General features: G+C 40.6%; 2 protein-coding genes across 2 annotated transcripts; one reads left to right on the forward strand and one right to left on the reverse strand.

Annotated features, from left to right (window-relative positions):
• Positions 1–2,613: 2,613 nt before the first annotated feature.
• Positions 2,614–6,542, reverse strand: LOC116383107 (potassium-transporting ATPase subunit beta). The gene is made up of 7 exons (XM_031846686.1): positions 6,214–6,542; positions 5,029–5,157; positions 4,814–4,927; positions 4,511–4,716; positions 4,366–4,428; positions 3,898–3,990; positions 2,614–3,020 (listed from the first exon to the last, which is right to left on the reverse strand). Exons 1-7 carry the CDS (start codon positions 6,323–6,325, stop codon positions 2,862–2,864), a joined length of 876 nt encoding a protein of 291 aa, XP_031702546.1. The 5' UTR covers positions 6,326–6,542; the 3' UTR covers positions 2,614–2,861.
• A 1,746-nt stretch (positions 6,543–8,288) lies between these two features.
• On the forward strand, positions 8,289–12,516 carry grk1a (G protein-coupled receptor kinase 1 a). Its single transcript, XM_031846479.1, is given in 7 exon segments — positions 8,289–8,660; positions 8,662–8,991; positions 10,001–10,128; positions 10,474–10,631; positions 11,583–11,628; positions 11,779–12,152; positions 12,293–12,516. Coding segments are annotated over 7 exon segments (1,554 nt in total). The 3' UTR covers positions 12,439–12,516.
• The last annotated feature ends 1,671 nt before the right edge of the window (positions 12,517–14,187 follow it).

A 14,187-nucleotide genomic window follows, 5' to 3' on the forward strand; every position in this document is an offset into this window, starting at 1 on the left:
AGTTGCAGTAATAGTAGTAGTAACAGCAGTTGTAGTAGTAGTAGTAGAAGTGGTACTATAAATATTATTAGTAGTAAAAGTATTAGTAGCATTAGAATAAGTAGAAGTAGTAGTAGTAATAATATTGGTAGTAGCAGCAGTAGTAGCAGTAGTAGTAGTGTGATGACCCCTCCCTTCCACTTGTGGTCTGTGTCCTGTTTGCTGTCTGTTTGTCTTTCAGGATGTTAATCGGCCACTGATGAGCGACACCTGAGCCTGGTTTGGTCCCAGCTATAAAGGTTCCCCCTCTTCTTTGGCTGGTCTCCTCTTCTTTGCTGCATCTTCTTGGCTGACATGGCTGCTGCTTTGTTTTGATTGTTTGGTTATTTGTACTTTAAATAAATGTCTATTTATTACTTTTAACTCGTCCTGTCTCCCTTATGTTCCAGCCTTTGAGCCAGGTTGTGACAGTAGTCATAGTCATAGTAATAGCTGTAGTAGTGGTCGTAGTAGTAGTTGAAATAACAGTAGTAGTAGAAGTAGTAATAGCATTTGTAGTAGTATTAGTTGTAGTAGTTTTAGGAGTAGTAGTAGTTGCAGTAATAGTAGTATTTGAAGTAGCAGTAATAACATCAGTAGTAGTAGTACTAGTGGTAGTCGTTCTAATTGGTAGCAATAGTAATATTGGTGGTAACAGTAATAGCAGTATTAGTAGTAATAGCATTTGTTGTAGTGGTAGTAGAAGTATTATTAGTAGTAGAAGTATTAGTAGCATTAGAAGTAGTAGTAGAAGTAATAATTATGACTTTCTATCTCATATTTATGACATACCATGTCATTATTATGAGATACCATCTCATAATAATGAGATAGTATCTCATAATTATGACTTACTATCTCATATAGTATCTCTACCTCACATGCGCCAAAGCAACAGAAGCAAGTGGATGAGACGAAGCTTAGCAGATCCAAATGGATACCATCATTGAAGACTACTTTAGGTGAAATTAGTGAAATTTTAGTTGTTTTGGAGGAATCACATGATATCAAACTCAGCCTCCGGACCCTACAGAGAAAGCTACAAAATAACCAACTTTGGTGGAGACGAATTAAGACAGATGAAGCTGAGGTAGCATCCTTCATTCACCAACAGCTACAAACATCTGGCAAACAGCACGGCTACAGATGGATGCACTAGAAATGTGGGATGGCCGGGATAATTACCGACAGAGAAACTGTGCGTCAATTATTGCGACTGATGGACGTGAATGGGGTAGACCTGCGTGCCCGCAACCGTTTAAGACGGCGTATGTATGTCAACCGTGGGCCAAACTATGTATGGCACATGGGTACGACAAATTAAAGCCTTATGGAATATGCATCAGTGGTTGCATAGATGGCTTCTCGAGAAAAATGATATGGCTAGAAACATACAAAACCAACAATGGCCCTTGTATTATCGCAGGTTACTTCATAGATGCTGTGACAGAAAACAATGGATGTCCCCCAAAAATCAGGTTAGACGGTACTGAGAATACCCACCTTGCAATAATGCAAAAGTTTCTGCACACCAGTGAGGATGAGAATGGTGAAAGCTGAAAGTAGATGGCTATTTTGTTGACAGCTTCATTGACAAATCACTGATCCAGTTTTGCTTCCAAAATAGCATACAGGTACAGTATCCTGAACACTTATTGATTACAGTATCAACACAGATGTACGGGAGACCGGGGACGATTGTAACACTTTTTGTCCAAGCACCTATAACTCGCTGAATTCTTCTGTTAGAGTTCTAAAATTTTGACACAAAGTACCTTTATTTGTCTACTACAAATAGCAATATTTCTGACTTCTCCAAATATGCACCTCCAAATATGCAACATTTACACCCTGCCCCACTACCGATGTAAGTTTTAAAACACCCCGAGGTGAGTTGTAACAATACAAGGGTAGAATTAAAAATTGAGAACACCACAAAATATAGTTTATGGCGCATGTGTCAACACTTCTTCAATAAAAAATCTTTTACTTCAATAGATTTGTCTGACAGCTTTAGTTACTTTTCGGATTTCTATTTTCAATACACTTTTTGTCCAGTGAAAACCACGTATCTCGAGATTTAGAATGTTTTTGATTGGATTGGACTGAAGGATGAAGTGGTCCTTTATGTGATGAGAAAATTATTCCCGTCCTTTAACTAAATATTTAAAAAGTATAAGTGAGTATTTTTACTTTTGATACTTAACTAAATTTAGCTGATAATACTTACATATTTTTACTTAAGTAAAGTTTTGAATGCAGGACTTTATTTGTAGTGAAGTATTTTCTCAGTGTGTTGTTAGTACTTTTACTTAAGTAAAGGATCTGAAGACTTATTCCACTACAAAGACTAATCATCCCTAAACTACAAGCAGGCAACTCTGCCAGATGAGACCAAACAGAACTTGAGGTTTTTAATCTGCATTAGCTACATTTGTCAATATTTTCTGCAGTGTTGTTGTTTTTAAATCCCAAATCCACCTCAAGAATCTAGTAGTTTCCCTTTGACGTCCTCAGATTGTTGTGAGAGAGAGACACGTGCAGACAGATGCTGGAGTTTGTTAGCGTGCGTCGGGTTACATAACAACACATAGATTTATAGATTTCATTTTTTATGTCATGGGTAAAAAAATCAGATGACAAAGAAGGTCATGAATCAAATAGCAAAGCATGACAAATCATGTTCATTAACGCACCACACAGACATTTACAAGTGGGCCTAAACTGTTGAATACAAGTGGTTCCAAGGTTGTTAAATAACAGTCACTATGGATCTGTAGTCACCTGCTCTCTGACACTGAAAGGTTCGTTGTTACGTGATCATGGGATATCAGAGTATCTTCTCATTTCACTGCTTTGAGTTGGAAGATGACTTTTCCCTCGTAGGGGTCGTAGAAGTTTTCATAGCTGATCTTTTTGGAGACCACTCTGCACTGGATCTTGGCTTGCTTCTCTCCGACCAGCCTGAACCGAACGGCCACCAGCGGGTTGACGTAAGTAGGCTGAAGAAAAGGAGGAAGGAGGCCAAGCAGAGATTGTTGAAATTTGTTTGGTTTTTGTGTTTAAGAAGAATGACTTGACATTTTGGGAAATACACTTTTTCACTTCCTTGCGGAGAGTTACGTGAGAAGATTGATACCACAAGTTGATGTTAGAATCTTGTTAGTTTAGCATTACGACTGCAAACAGGGGGAAGCAGCTAGCCTTTCCTTCTACCAGCACCTTTAAATCTCCCAAATTATCATGGCATGTGTTTAATCTGTGTAAAAACTGAAGAGTAACAATGACAATGTGTGGTTTCAGGATTTGTTGTCACAATTTGGTTGCCAAGCAAGCAGCGGAGACTGCAGGAAGTCACTGCAAATTGTCATTTTGACCTTAACCTTTGGACAGAGCCAGGCCAGCTGTTTCTCCTTGTTTCCAGTCTTTGCTAAGCTGAACTCACCTCCTGCTGGGTTCCAACACATGTTCACCGTACAGACTTGAGACATGTTTTCATCTAACTCAGCATATTTTTCAATATGTCGAACATTTTGTTTAATTCCCAAAGTTAATATGAATAACTCGAACATTTTGGTGCTTGATGCGACTCAAAAACATTCAACATGAATGCATTAACGTATGTTTGATTACCTGGTAGTAAATCAAAAGTGCCTTGAATTTTACAGTTGGTGAAAATGAGCTGTGGGCCTCTATTGACCCGCTGTTTGTGGTAATTCAGTTAAACACGTTTATCTAGATATATGCACACTATATTTACCACAAACCAGGTGACACACAATGAGTTTAGTACATGGGACCACTGCCTGGTTGGTGATTCAGGTTTACTTTTAAAGAGCACATTTTTAAGGACATAAACAGATCTTGATTCTCGCTCACCTGTGCCAGTTTTCCGTAGTAAGGGAAGTAAGATAAATCCATACTTGCACATTCAGGGAAATACTCGATTTTGTCCACATTGTTTTGTCCTTCCTAAACACGCACACGCACATAGACACAGAATTCCATTATATTTAATGGGGCACCAATTTTACTAAGGAAGATCAGTTTACTCAGCCTGAGAGAACAGTTGTATAATTACCTCCACCAAGGAGGTTATGTTTTGTTTTGTTTTGTTTGTCAGCAGGATTTCAGAAAAAGCTACTGGCTCAAAATTCATAAAACTTGCATATCTCAGCCACTGGTGCATCAATTATGATTCTTTAACTTGTCTCTCGGGAAGCCCTCCAACTTTATAGAAGTGCAAGTCTAAATCACTGGAGTACTCCCTGAAAATAACATGTAGAACTTCAGACACATTTTCTTTAATGCATGCTGTTAAAGTCGGTATATGCAGTTGTTGCTCACCAGTACAGTGCAGTTGACATAAGGGACATGGTCAGTGTTGTTAGTGGGCAAAAAGTTGATGATCTGCAGAGACAAAACAGAACATTTGACTTTAGTCATTACTATTTAATCTGATATTAGAAGGTTATTTATGAATTAAACCTACCCTGTTCATCTTAATGACGACACAAGGCATGGAGCAGTTGTAGCCAAAGGTCGGGTCCTCAAATCCTGAACAGGCTCCCAGCATGCTCTGCATGAAGGGGCATGCCCACTTGGTGTGGTGAGGGGCAGAGAAGGTGTCCTGGATGAAGTACTTTCCCTTTGTACAGTTATAGTTGTTACATTCAAGCTGCTTGGTGTCATTGTAGACTGACAGAGAAAGACAGAAAGACAGACAAATAGATGTCTTTTCTTGTGTTAAACATTAAAGTGTCTGTCCATCAGGGTAGAGTAAGTAAATACTAACGCTCCAGGAACTCATTAAGGATGTTGGTCATCTTCATCCAGCTGGCCTTGTCTGATGTGTTGTAGTTGATTTCAACAATTTCCTCCCCGTAAGTGTTCGGCCACACCATGACCCCTGAACAGAGAGGCAAAAAAACAGCTGGTTAACTGAGGTCGTCATTGTCTTAACTCACGTTGTTGTTGTTGTTGTTGTTGTTGTTGTTGTTGTTGTGTTACCCGGAGAATTTAACCGGTCTTGGTAGTCCGGGGCGTACGGATCCAAAGTGTACATGAGCGTCCAGATGGCCAGAGAAAAGAGGCCCGTCATCACCACGTAGAAGGCAACATAATACAGACTGATGTACACTGTGAACGAGAGTTTTTTTATTTATTAACACACACAGTCAACATTACATGTTTATGGCCCCTCAGTCTGATGCTCTTTTTAAAGCTCAGTGTGTACAGTAAAGTAGAGACGGAGAAAAATGTATGTCCACCTTTGCAGAGGTCAAAGTGTCCTCTGTCAATATGAGCTCAATTTACTCTGATTGTAAGATCAAACGGAGGGTGGGGAGGGGGGGGAGGGGGGGAGCTTATCACAACAGCAAGCTTATCTCTCTCTGTCCACAAGCTGCAAACATACACACTGTGGTGATATTAAAAGGACAGGAAAAGTCACACTGAATGGTTTGTACAAGTTCATGATGGGTGTTTATCTTTTACTGTAGTACACTCTCTCTCACACACACACACATACACGCACACACACACACAAACACACACACACACATACACGCACACACACGCACACACAGCGTTGCATGTGGTGCATCATTTACATCACAATGCTCACATGGAGTGGTGGGATGTAACATAAAAGCACATTTGCTTTGCAGGTTTAAATTATATTCACAAAAACATATGAAGAGCTTATAAAATGTAAAGCACATAGATTTAACTACATACCATGCTGCACTATTTTATGTCTTAAAAACTGACATGATTTATCTTTTAAAAATACATATTTGTTTGTTTAATTGTTGGAGGAAGCCTGCATTGCCAGCGACTGCTTCACTGAAGAACTTTAACTCATTTAAAACATGTTAATTTAATTCAAAGGTCCTTCTGCTGCTTAAAGTGTTGTTAGTCAAAAACAAGTAGCCCATAGTAAAGCATTTTTCAGTCATTGCTGGTGAAATAGATGTTGCCTAAATGTTTGGTAGCATTGGTCACCAATTCAAAAGGATGCAATATAGCAAAGAGATAAGTAGACCCTCACCAGCAGTGAATGAATGGCACTTAGCAGTGCTACAAACTACAGTCTTATAAATGATACGTGCAGTCTCGTATTTAATACAGAGCCACTGCACTGTATTATATTATTTAATGTTGCACAAGAGAAGTTAATGAAGTTATAATTACCCCATTTCTCTGGTGTTCTCCCCATAAACTTCCCTTCGTCGGAGTTCCAGACAAAACGACCAAAGTCTTCACATCGCTGCCCACAACTCCTCTTCTCCTTCAAGGCGGCCATGATGAGCAGACCTTTTCTTCCCTTCACTCAACTTTAACTTTCACTTCTCTTCCTCTCTCCCTCACTGACAGTGAGATTCAAACGGTGATACTTCTTTCTCCACTCTCCTTCCTGTCGCTCCCCAAAGATTTTGAGGCACTTTCAGGCGTGTGCTTATGTCTTCTGTGGCCCCTGTCTCATTCTCCTTTTACAGTAATTTCAGCTAAAACTCCCTGGACGTCGCTCCAGAGTGTGATGAAAGCGTTATCTCGTATTCACTATTTATAAGGCCAAGATAAGGTGGGCATGCTGGCAGTACGGAGGCTGAGGGGGGACAAAGTAGAAACAGGTGAACTTCCTTCTTCAGCAACATAACCTTCCCTCCTCAGAGGGACCTGAGTATCACCTTGAACCACATGGGTTACTAATGACAACAGTCAAGGTGAACGACTGCATGTGATTTGCTCAGATTTAAACCAAACTGAAACATAAAACCAAAGTCTGCCTCTCATTGATTCTGGACCCGCCAAAGAGCCACTCTGGGGTTTAAACATTGGATTTTTCCTAAAGTTATAAAGGAGGACATTTTAAAGGGACAGGATACTGTAACAATGTTGTTATAGATTAGTTCAAAATGCTAAAAGAAATGCCCATCACAAGTTCCCAGAGCCAAAGGTGACATCTTCAAATTGCTTGTCTATTCAATTTGAAGCTATTCAATGCAAAAAAAAATAGCAAATCCTCAAATTAATATTAGCATTGTTATTGTGACTATGTTAGCATGCTGACATCAGCATTTAGGTCAACGAAACGGTGTGCTAAAGCACAACTCCACGGAGGTGCTAGCATGGCAGTAGAACTTGCTGCTTGTAACACAACATAAATTATTACCAGTAATTGATTTCCATCGACTACATTGATTAAATGACTGTCTCACCAGTAGGACCCTTTTACATTTGTTACATTTTTACCTTTATCATATTGCAAGCAACAGAAAGCTGAGAGGACATGTCAGTAGAGAGATGGATGACAAAGCACAGCACCCGTAATCCGTATCATATGTCTTTGTCACAGAATGACATTTATATATACACCATTGATAGAACTCTCTGTATCTTTTTGTATGGCCATGGATGTCCCCTCTAAACCAATATGCCCCATGACACAAACACAAACCAAGACTAAAAGTCTGCAGCCATGCTAGCAGCTCTGACTTAAAAGATACTTTGAGCAAAATGCTATTGCTAGCAATTATTAGAGGAATCCTTGCAGGTTTTTAGACTGGATGGGTGTTTCTCTCCAGTAATAGGGAATAGAGAGAGATAAAGTTCAAATAGACAAAGTAAGACCAAAAGAGTACAAAACCAGAACTGTGCAGACGTATTATTATAGCCGAGGCTACTTTTGTTTATCTCTGTGCCACTCTCTGTCTCTCTCTCTCAGCTTCGCTGCATTGCATTCCTGTCATTACCAGCCCACTACATGCACAACCACATTCAGCCCTCCTCCTCCTTTCTGTCTCTCCTCTCCATCACGTTTCCCGAGTCTTTGTTTTCACCCTCTGTTGCCCTCTCTTCCTCTACAGGGTGCACGTGAGTTTGTGCAGGATAAAGCATTACAGTGTTACAGAGTGTATAAATCCCTTTGGGGAAAGGTGATGAGTCAGGTAGATCCACATGTCTGTGTCTGCATGTGTGTGAAAGAGACTCTCAGGTTTAATGACTGAGGGAAACACTGAGCTCTCTGAGGCTCTCTGCAGCGAGCAAGCGGTGGGATGTACGATATCCTCTGCTTCTGAAGAGTTCAGAATCCGCACCACATCTCGTTCTTATCTGGGAATCAATCATACATCATCTGCTTCTCAGCTGCTTTCCTCTTCTTTGTGCCATCTGGTCACCTCCACTCCTGCATCTTTTCTCTGTAGCTTTTTGCTGCGCCTCGCACATTTCTCCGTCCCTCCTCCTCACTTTTCAACTGCGTCGCCATGGATATCGGTGGCCTGACGACAGTGGTGGCCAACTCTGCCTACATCTCAGCCCGCGGGAGCTTTGATGGCACTGCCAACCCTGCATCCAACCGAGGCAGGAAGTACCACTCCCGCCTGAAGCTGCCTCACATCACAGTGTGTGCAGGCCTGCGGGAGACTTTAGATCTGGGCTTCCACACAGTCTGTGTGGAGCAGCCCATCGGCAAACGTCTCTTCCAGGAGTTCCTGGACTCCAACAAAGACTATAAAGGCCCCTGCCGCCTGTGGAAGGATATTGAGGAATACAACATGGCCGAGGATGAGGATCGATCGAAGAAAGCCAGCAAGATCTTGTCCCGCTACATGGAGCCTGACGCAAAGTATTTCTGCCACCATCCTGCCAGAAAACGGCATCACAAAGGTCAAAGAGAAACACCAAGAGGCCGGGGATGAGCTTTTCAGTGAGACCATGGACAATGTGATGGGCTTTCTCAAGGAAGCGCCCCACACTTTCTTCCTGGAGAGTATGTATCTGAAAAGGTTTCTGCAGTGGAAGTGGTTGGAGATGCAGCCCATGGGTGAGGATTGGTTTTTGGATTTTCGTGTTTTGGGGAAAGGGGGTTTTGGGGAAGTGTCTGCCTGTCAGATGAAGGCCACGGGGAAACTGTACGCCTGCAAAAAGCTCAACAAGAAGAGGCTGAAGAAGAGAAAAGGCAATGAGGTAAGAAGACAAGTTCTTTCTCATCAGGAGTGGAAATTCTGCAGTAGCTGCACAAGTGAAGGGATTACCGTCTAGTAAACATTGCAGTTTGTTCAGAAACATACGTTGAGGTCTAGTTTGTTTCTTGTTGTAATCCCCCCGTCTAAACAACAATCAGTAACTACATGAAGGCTTGCAGAAGACGTTAGACACCTTTGGCTTATATGATTAGTGTCCTCAGCATAAGAGCATGTTGATCTCCTTATAAAGTGCCAATCCTGACATATTTATAAATGGAGCAGCTCTGGAGTGGATTTCCTAATCATCTGCTCAATCGACATAGAAACAATCTAAATATAACTTCTGCTCAAAATGTATTAGCTTACTATGCCTTGACAGATTAAACAAAATGTTCAAAATATAACTCCCTGTACAATATTGTTTATGCTAATATTGCTAGACCAAAGTGAACAACATCCGATACTATATGGTTAGCTGCGTATAGGCCGCTTTATATGGGATAACAAGCTTTGTTTAGATGCAATGGTGGCTTATTTTCAATATCAACATCTTTTGAAATGTTTTTTGTGTGTAAATTCTGATGAAACTTGACTGAAACGATGCATTCAAATGCAAACATATACCTTTAGAAATGAGTTCCTTGACTGGATGTTGCTAAGCTGTTGTGCAGCCAACTCTCAAGTGTCAGATGTCAGAGCTTCCCACCATCACATGGCAGAGCGCTGAAACTACATGTGTCACACCTGTTTTAATGCACATGCTAAAGCTTGACAACGTCGACTCATTGACCTTCAATAGTGTGGAAAAGGAAAGAAAGAGTTGAATCTGACTTCAATGCAGTGTAGCTAAGCTATAGCTTCACCTTGTTTCTTTGATAACCTGACACGTTTTACAGCAAACTAAGACAAATGATGTGCAGACAGGACTGTTAGTGTGTCGTTACTATGTCCTATGAGCTGTAAAAACTGTGAACATGTGCTCATTTCTGCTGTCCTTTCCCGTCCTGAAGCGGGCTATGGTGGAAAAGCGGATCCTGGCTCGAGTTCACAGCAGGTTCATTGTCTCTTTGGCGTATGCCTTCCAGTCAAAAACAGAGTTGTGTCTGGTCATGACCATCATGAACGGAGGAGACCTGAGGTTAGATCTCACTCACTGACATACTGACCACAGTATCTGCATATTTCAGTCTTTTATGCTTCATCCTCTCAGAATCTAATTGAGACATCTTGCATCCCAATGTTAACAGTTGTTAACAGTTTATATTTAAAAATATGGATTATGCATTGGAATTTAAATCTGATATTTAATTGGCCTTTGAGTTATTTTATGTAGTCTTAAAAATGTGATAAATGGTTTGCTATGGTGCCAGTTACCTGATGATTCTTTTTTTTTTATTAACAGATCGTTTTAAATGTCAGTGTGAATAGAATTAAAAGAATTTAAACGTCTACACACCTTACACTCTCTCTATTGTGCCACCAGGTATCACATTCATAACGGGGATGAGGACAACCCAGGGTTGGACAAGCCGCGGGCCTGCTACTACGCTGCTCAGATCATTCAGGGCCTGGAGCATCTCCACCAGAAGAGGATCATCTGCAGAGACCTCAAACCAGAGACCGTGCTGCTGGATAATCAAGGTCAGACACTCGTGTACTCATAAAGATGAAGTCTCTTATGTTGGGTCCTGAAATGCAGCCATTTAGATTGAAGATTTTCTCGTATGTTAGTGGCTGTGCTGTTGGTGATTCCTGTTTTAGAGGTCAGTTATACATCATATTGGTTCAACGGTAAATCATGGGATACTGTCATTTTTTGGGACCAACATAATATTTTATTAAAACAATAGTTTGACAGTTTAGAAATGTGCTTATTCACTTTCTTGCCACGAGTTTTGATGAGGATTGATGCCGCTGCCATGTCTGTCTGTTAAACATGAAGTTGTAGCCAGGAGAGCGTGAGCGAAGCTGACCGTTAGACTGGAAACAAGGGGGGGGGGGGGGGCTAGCGTGGCTCTGTTCAAAAGTGGCAAAATCCACCTTCCAGCAGCTCAAAAGCTCATTGATTAACATGTTATATATCTTGTTTGTTTAATACGTGGTTTTACTCTGTCATTTCCTGGAGTTTTGAACAGAGCCACGCTGTCTTTATGCTAACATATGTTATGATGAGTGGTGTCCCTCTCATCATCTAGCTAACGCCCCCTCAAGAAATGAAGTGAATAAGGGCATTCTCCAAAAATGTCACAAACACTTACACAGATATACTAGTTTATATTAACTGTGATGAAGTCCCTCACCTTGATTTTAATAAGTATGTCTCATTATTGTCCTCTTGAGGTCAAAACACACACACACACACACACACACACACACACACACACACACACACACACACACACACACACACACAGGCTATGTAAACACACTGTGTAACGTTACACCCTGAGTCTCACTTCCAACACAAGGACGTCTTTCCGTTATCATGCCACTACAGGTAAACGTGTCAGAGACGTATTGTTGCAGGTCAACATTGGTATCAGTGACGTGCACGGCTCTTGACATTACCCAGGTGTGTGTTTGTTCTCACAGGTAACGTGCGTATCTCTGACCTTGGTCTGGCTGTGGTAAATATTCGGTGTATGTTTTTCCAATCCTCAATCCACGTTTAGAGATGTAGAGATGTTTTTACTTTTATTGTGTGCTTCAAACACTTTTTTTTGGGGCTCTCTGTCTTTTTCGCCACAGTCTGTTAGTCTTTCTGTCAGTGACGTTCATAGTCATACAGTAACTTTTAAAAGAACAAAGGATTTTATGGCTCAACTTTGCCCGCTTGTGGCCTGATGCTGACACTGCAGTGAAAAATGAAGCCCTCATTTAACCAGCGGTGGAAGAATTGGACTTGTGTTTTAAATGAGAGGAAGAAATGAATCTCTCATTCTTCTTTGTGCTGTTTCGAGGTGGAGAACAAGGTGGTGAAGAAGCGGATTCTGAATGATCCAGTAACGTATCCAGAGAAGTTCAATGAGAAGGCGCGGTCCATCTGTGAGGGTCTGCTGTTCAAAGAGGTCGACAAGAGGCTCTGCTTCAAGAACGGATCATGTGACGAGATCAGGGCGCGCGCCTTCTTCAGCGAGATCAACTGGAGGAAACTCAATGCAGGTCTGGTTCATGTCATTAAAGTTTCCCAATGTTTGCCTGTTTTGTCTATTTTGCATCAGATTGCACAAATGCACATATCATTTTCTGCAGCTTTTTACAGTTTTAATTACTTTTTGCTCATTCATTTTGTTTTTTAAAAGTGAATCGATCCTGGAGCAGCCGCCCCATTCCTCCACCTGCACGCTGTCATAAGACGACGATGACCAAAGAGCACCAGGAAGAGAAACATCCAGCTGTTAATGAAATATTTCACATGAACTGTTTGTCTGAGTCACTTTTTGTTTAGATTTTTGTTTTCTGATCAATTCTAACCCTTGTTAACCTATCATTATCAGACAAGATTAGGGCGACTGTGGCTCAGTGGAGAGCAGGGCTGATCAGAAGGTTGGCGGTTTGATCCCCGGCTCTGGCTCCGCTAGTCGCCTGTCGAGGTGTCCTTGAGCAAGACACTTAACCCCAAATTTGCTCCCGTAGCTGTGGTGTATGGATAGAATCTGAATTGTGTGTTGCTTTGGATAAAAGCGTCTGCTAAATGACTGTAATGTATATTTTAGTGACGAGGCTGAGTTTGGAGGGGAACGCATGCTTCTAACTGCAGTCTAATAGATAGCTAGAAAGTTTCACAAGAGATCTCGACAGTATGGCTGCTACTGCCGCAAGATGTTGTTCATTTGAGGTCCATACACAGCAAAATCTGAAGTGTGAATTCAACTCGCATAGTGTTACATTAACACTATGCCAGTGTTTATATCATTCTCACAGATTCCGAGTTACATTTTTATTTTTATTCCAAGCACAATTTAGCTGCATATGCACATTTACAAAATAAATGAATGGTACAATATAAAGGCTCTCATCTTTACCATAAGCACTTTGTAAGTCAAAGGGATTATAAATAACAAGACTGTCTGCTTTGATTACATCTTTCTCATCACTTCCCAGATTTAGTGATGTTCTTGAAGTTTTGAAAAATATTTTTGAAAGCCTTGTGTTTCTCATTTTCCATATGTCTTGATTCAGCTGTTGATCACACACAGATGCAAAAAAAATAATCAAGCCAATGGTGTGTGCATTGTTAACGGCTTACATCCAACCAAATTAAAGATGAGAGTTTAAATAAAATATATGCACAACTCATTAATCTTATAGAAAGGGCAGTTATGGGATTGTGAATTAATTACTTTATAACAATGTCAATCAAACTAATATATAGAATATTTTTCTTGTGTGTTTTTGTTTTGAAGAAAACCCCCAAAACTCTAGCCTGTAAAACCGATGTGTATTCTGGAAGTAATCCTTTAAAAAAACAAACATACATAGCTCTTTGGAGAAAAGGAGAGGAAAGAGTGTAATGATTCCCATAGCAAACTTCTCCTTCTGGTTACGGGAAGGAACCCTCCTTTAGAGCAAAGACGATACAAAAACATTAAATTCAAATACCCCACTAATGACTACAGGGCACCACCTTAACTCCCTGCCATGCATTCTAAAAGTGCATGGCATTCCTTTTTAATATAAACCATAAATGTGATATCAGTGCATCACCAGTTACACCAGAGCATTCGCCTGTATTGTAAATAGAATAATAAAAGCTAAGGGTTTCATGTAGTGTCCGACAATATCAAACATCTAGATGTTATATTGATATTTGTTTTATATTTTAAAACACCGAATAATAGTATAAATGGCCACGAGACTTGTTTTTCAAATGTTGACCGATGGAGGGCGCTGTACACTCACTTCACCGCTGCAGCCTCATGATATTACAGCCTGTAGGCATTAAAAGACACTAAGAAACTCACTATAGTATACTAAGAAAAATACATTAAAAAAATCATCATTACAAAGTATAGAGTTTAGCCATATATACTGCGAGTATTTTAACATGAGTCCTGTATTAAAGCTGAATTAAACTTATGTAAGATAGATGATTTAATAATTGATCACTGAGGTGAATGTAGGGAGCTGATTGGTCTCTCACTCACTCACTCTCTCTCTCTCTCTCTCTCTCTCTCTCTCTCTCTCTCTCTCTCTC

Source organism: Anarrhichthys ocellatus, unplaced genomic scaffold (genome assembly GCF_004355925.1).
Source record: "Anarrhichthys ocellatus isolate YVR2014 unplaced genomic scaffold, GSC_Weel_1.0 scaffold6, whole genome shotgun sequence".
Taxonomy (NCBI): Eukaryota; Metazoa; Chordata; class Actinopteri; order Perciformes; family Anarhichadidae; genus Anarrhichthys; species Anarrhichthys ocellatus.

What these genes read in the sequence shown, in the direction of transcription:
- LOC116383107 (XM_031846686.1), bottom strand. Translation starts at nt 6,325, where the DNA reads ATGGCCGCCTTGAAGGAGAAGAGGAGTTGTGGGCAGCGATGTGAAGAC. An exon ending in CCTTAATGAGTTCCTGGAGC is followed by an intron (nt 4,717 to 4,813) that starts GTTAGTATTTAC and finishes TTTCTCTGTCAG; the next exon opens with TCTACAATGACACCAAGCAG. An exon ending in TCGTCATTAAGATGAACAGG is followed by an intron (nt 4,429 to 4,510) that starts GTAGGTTTAATT and finishes TTGTCTCTGCAG; the next exon opens with ATCATCAACTTTTTGCCCAC.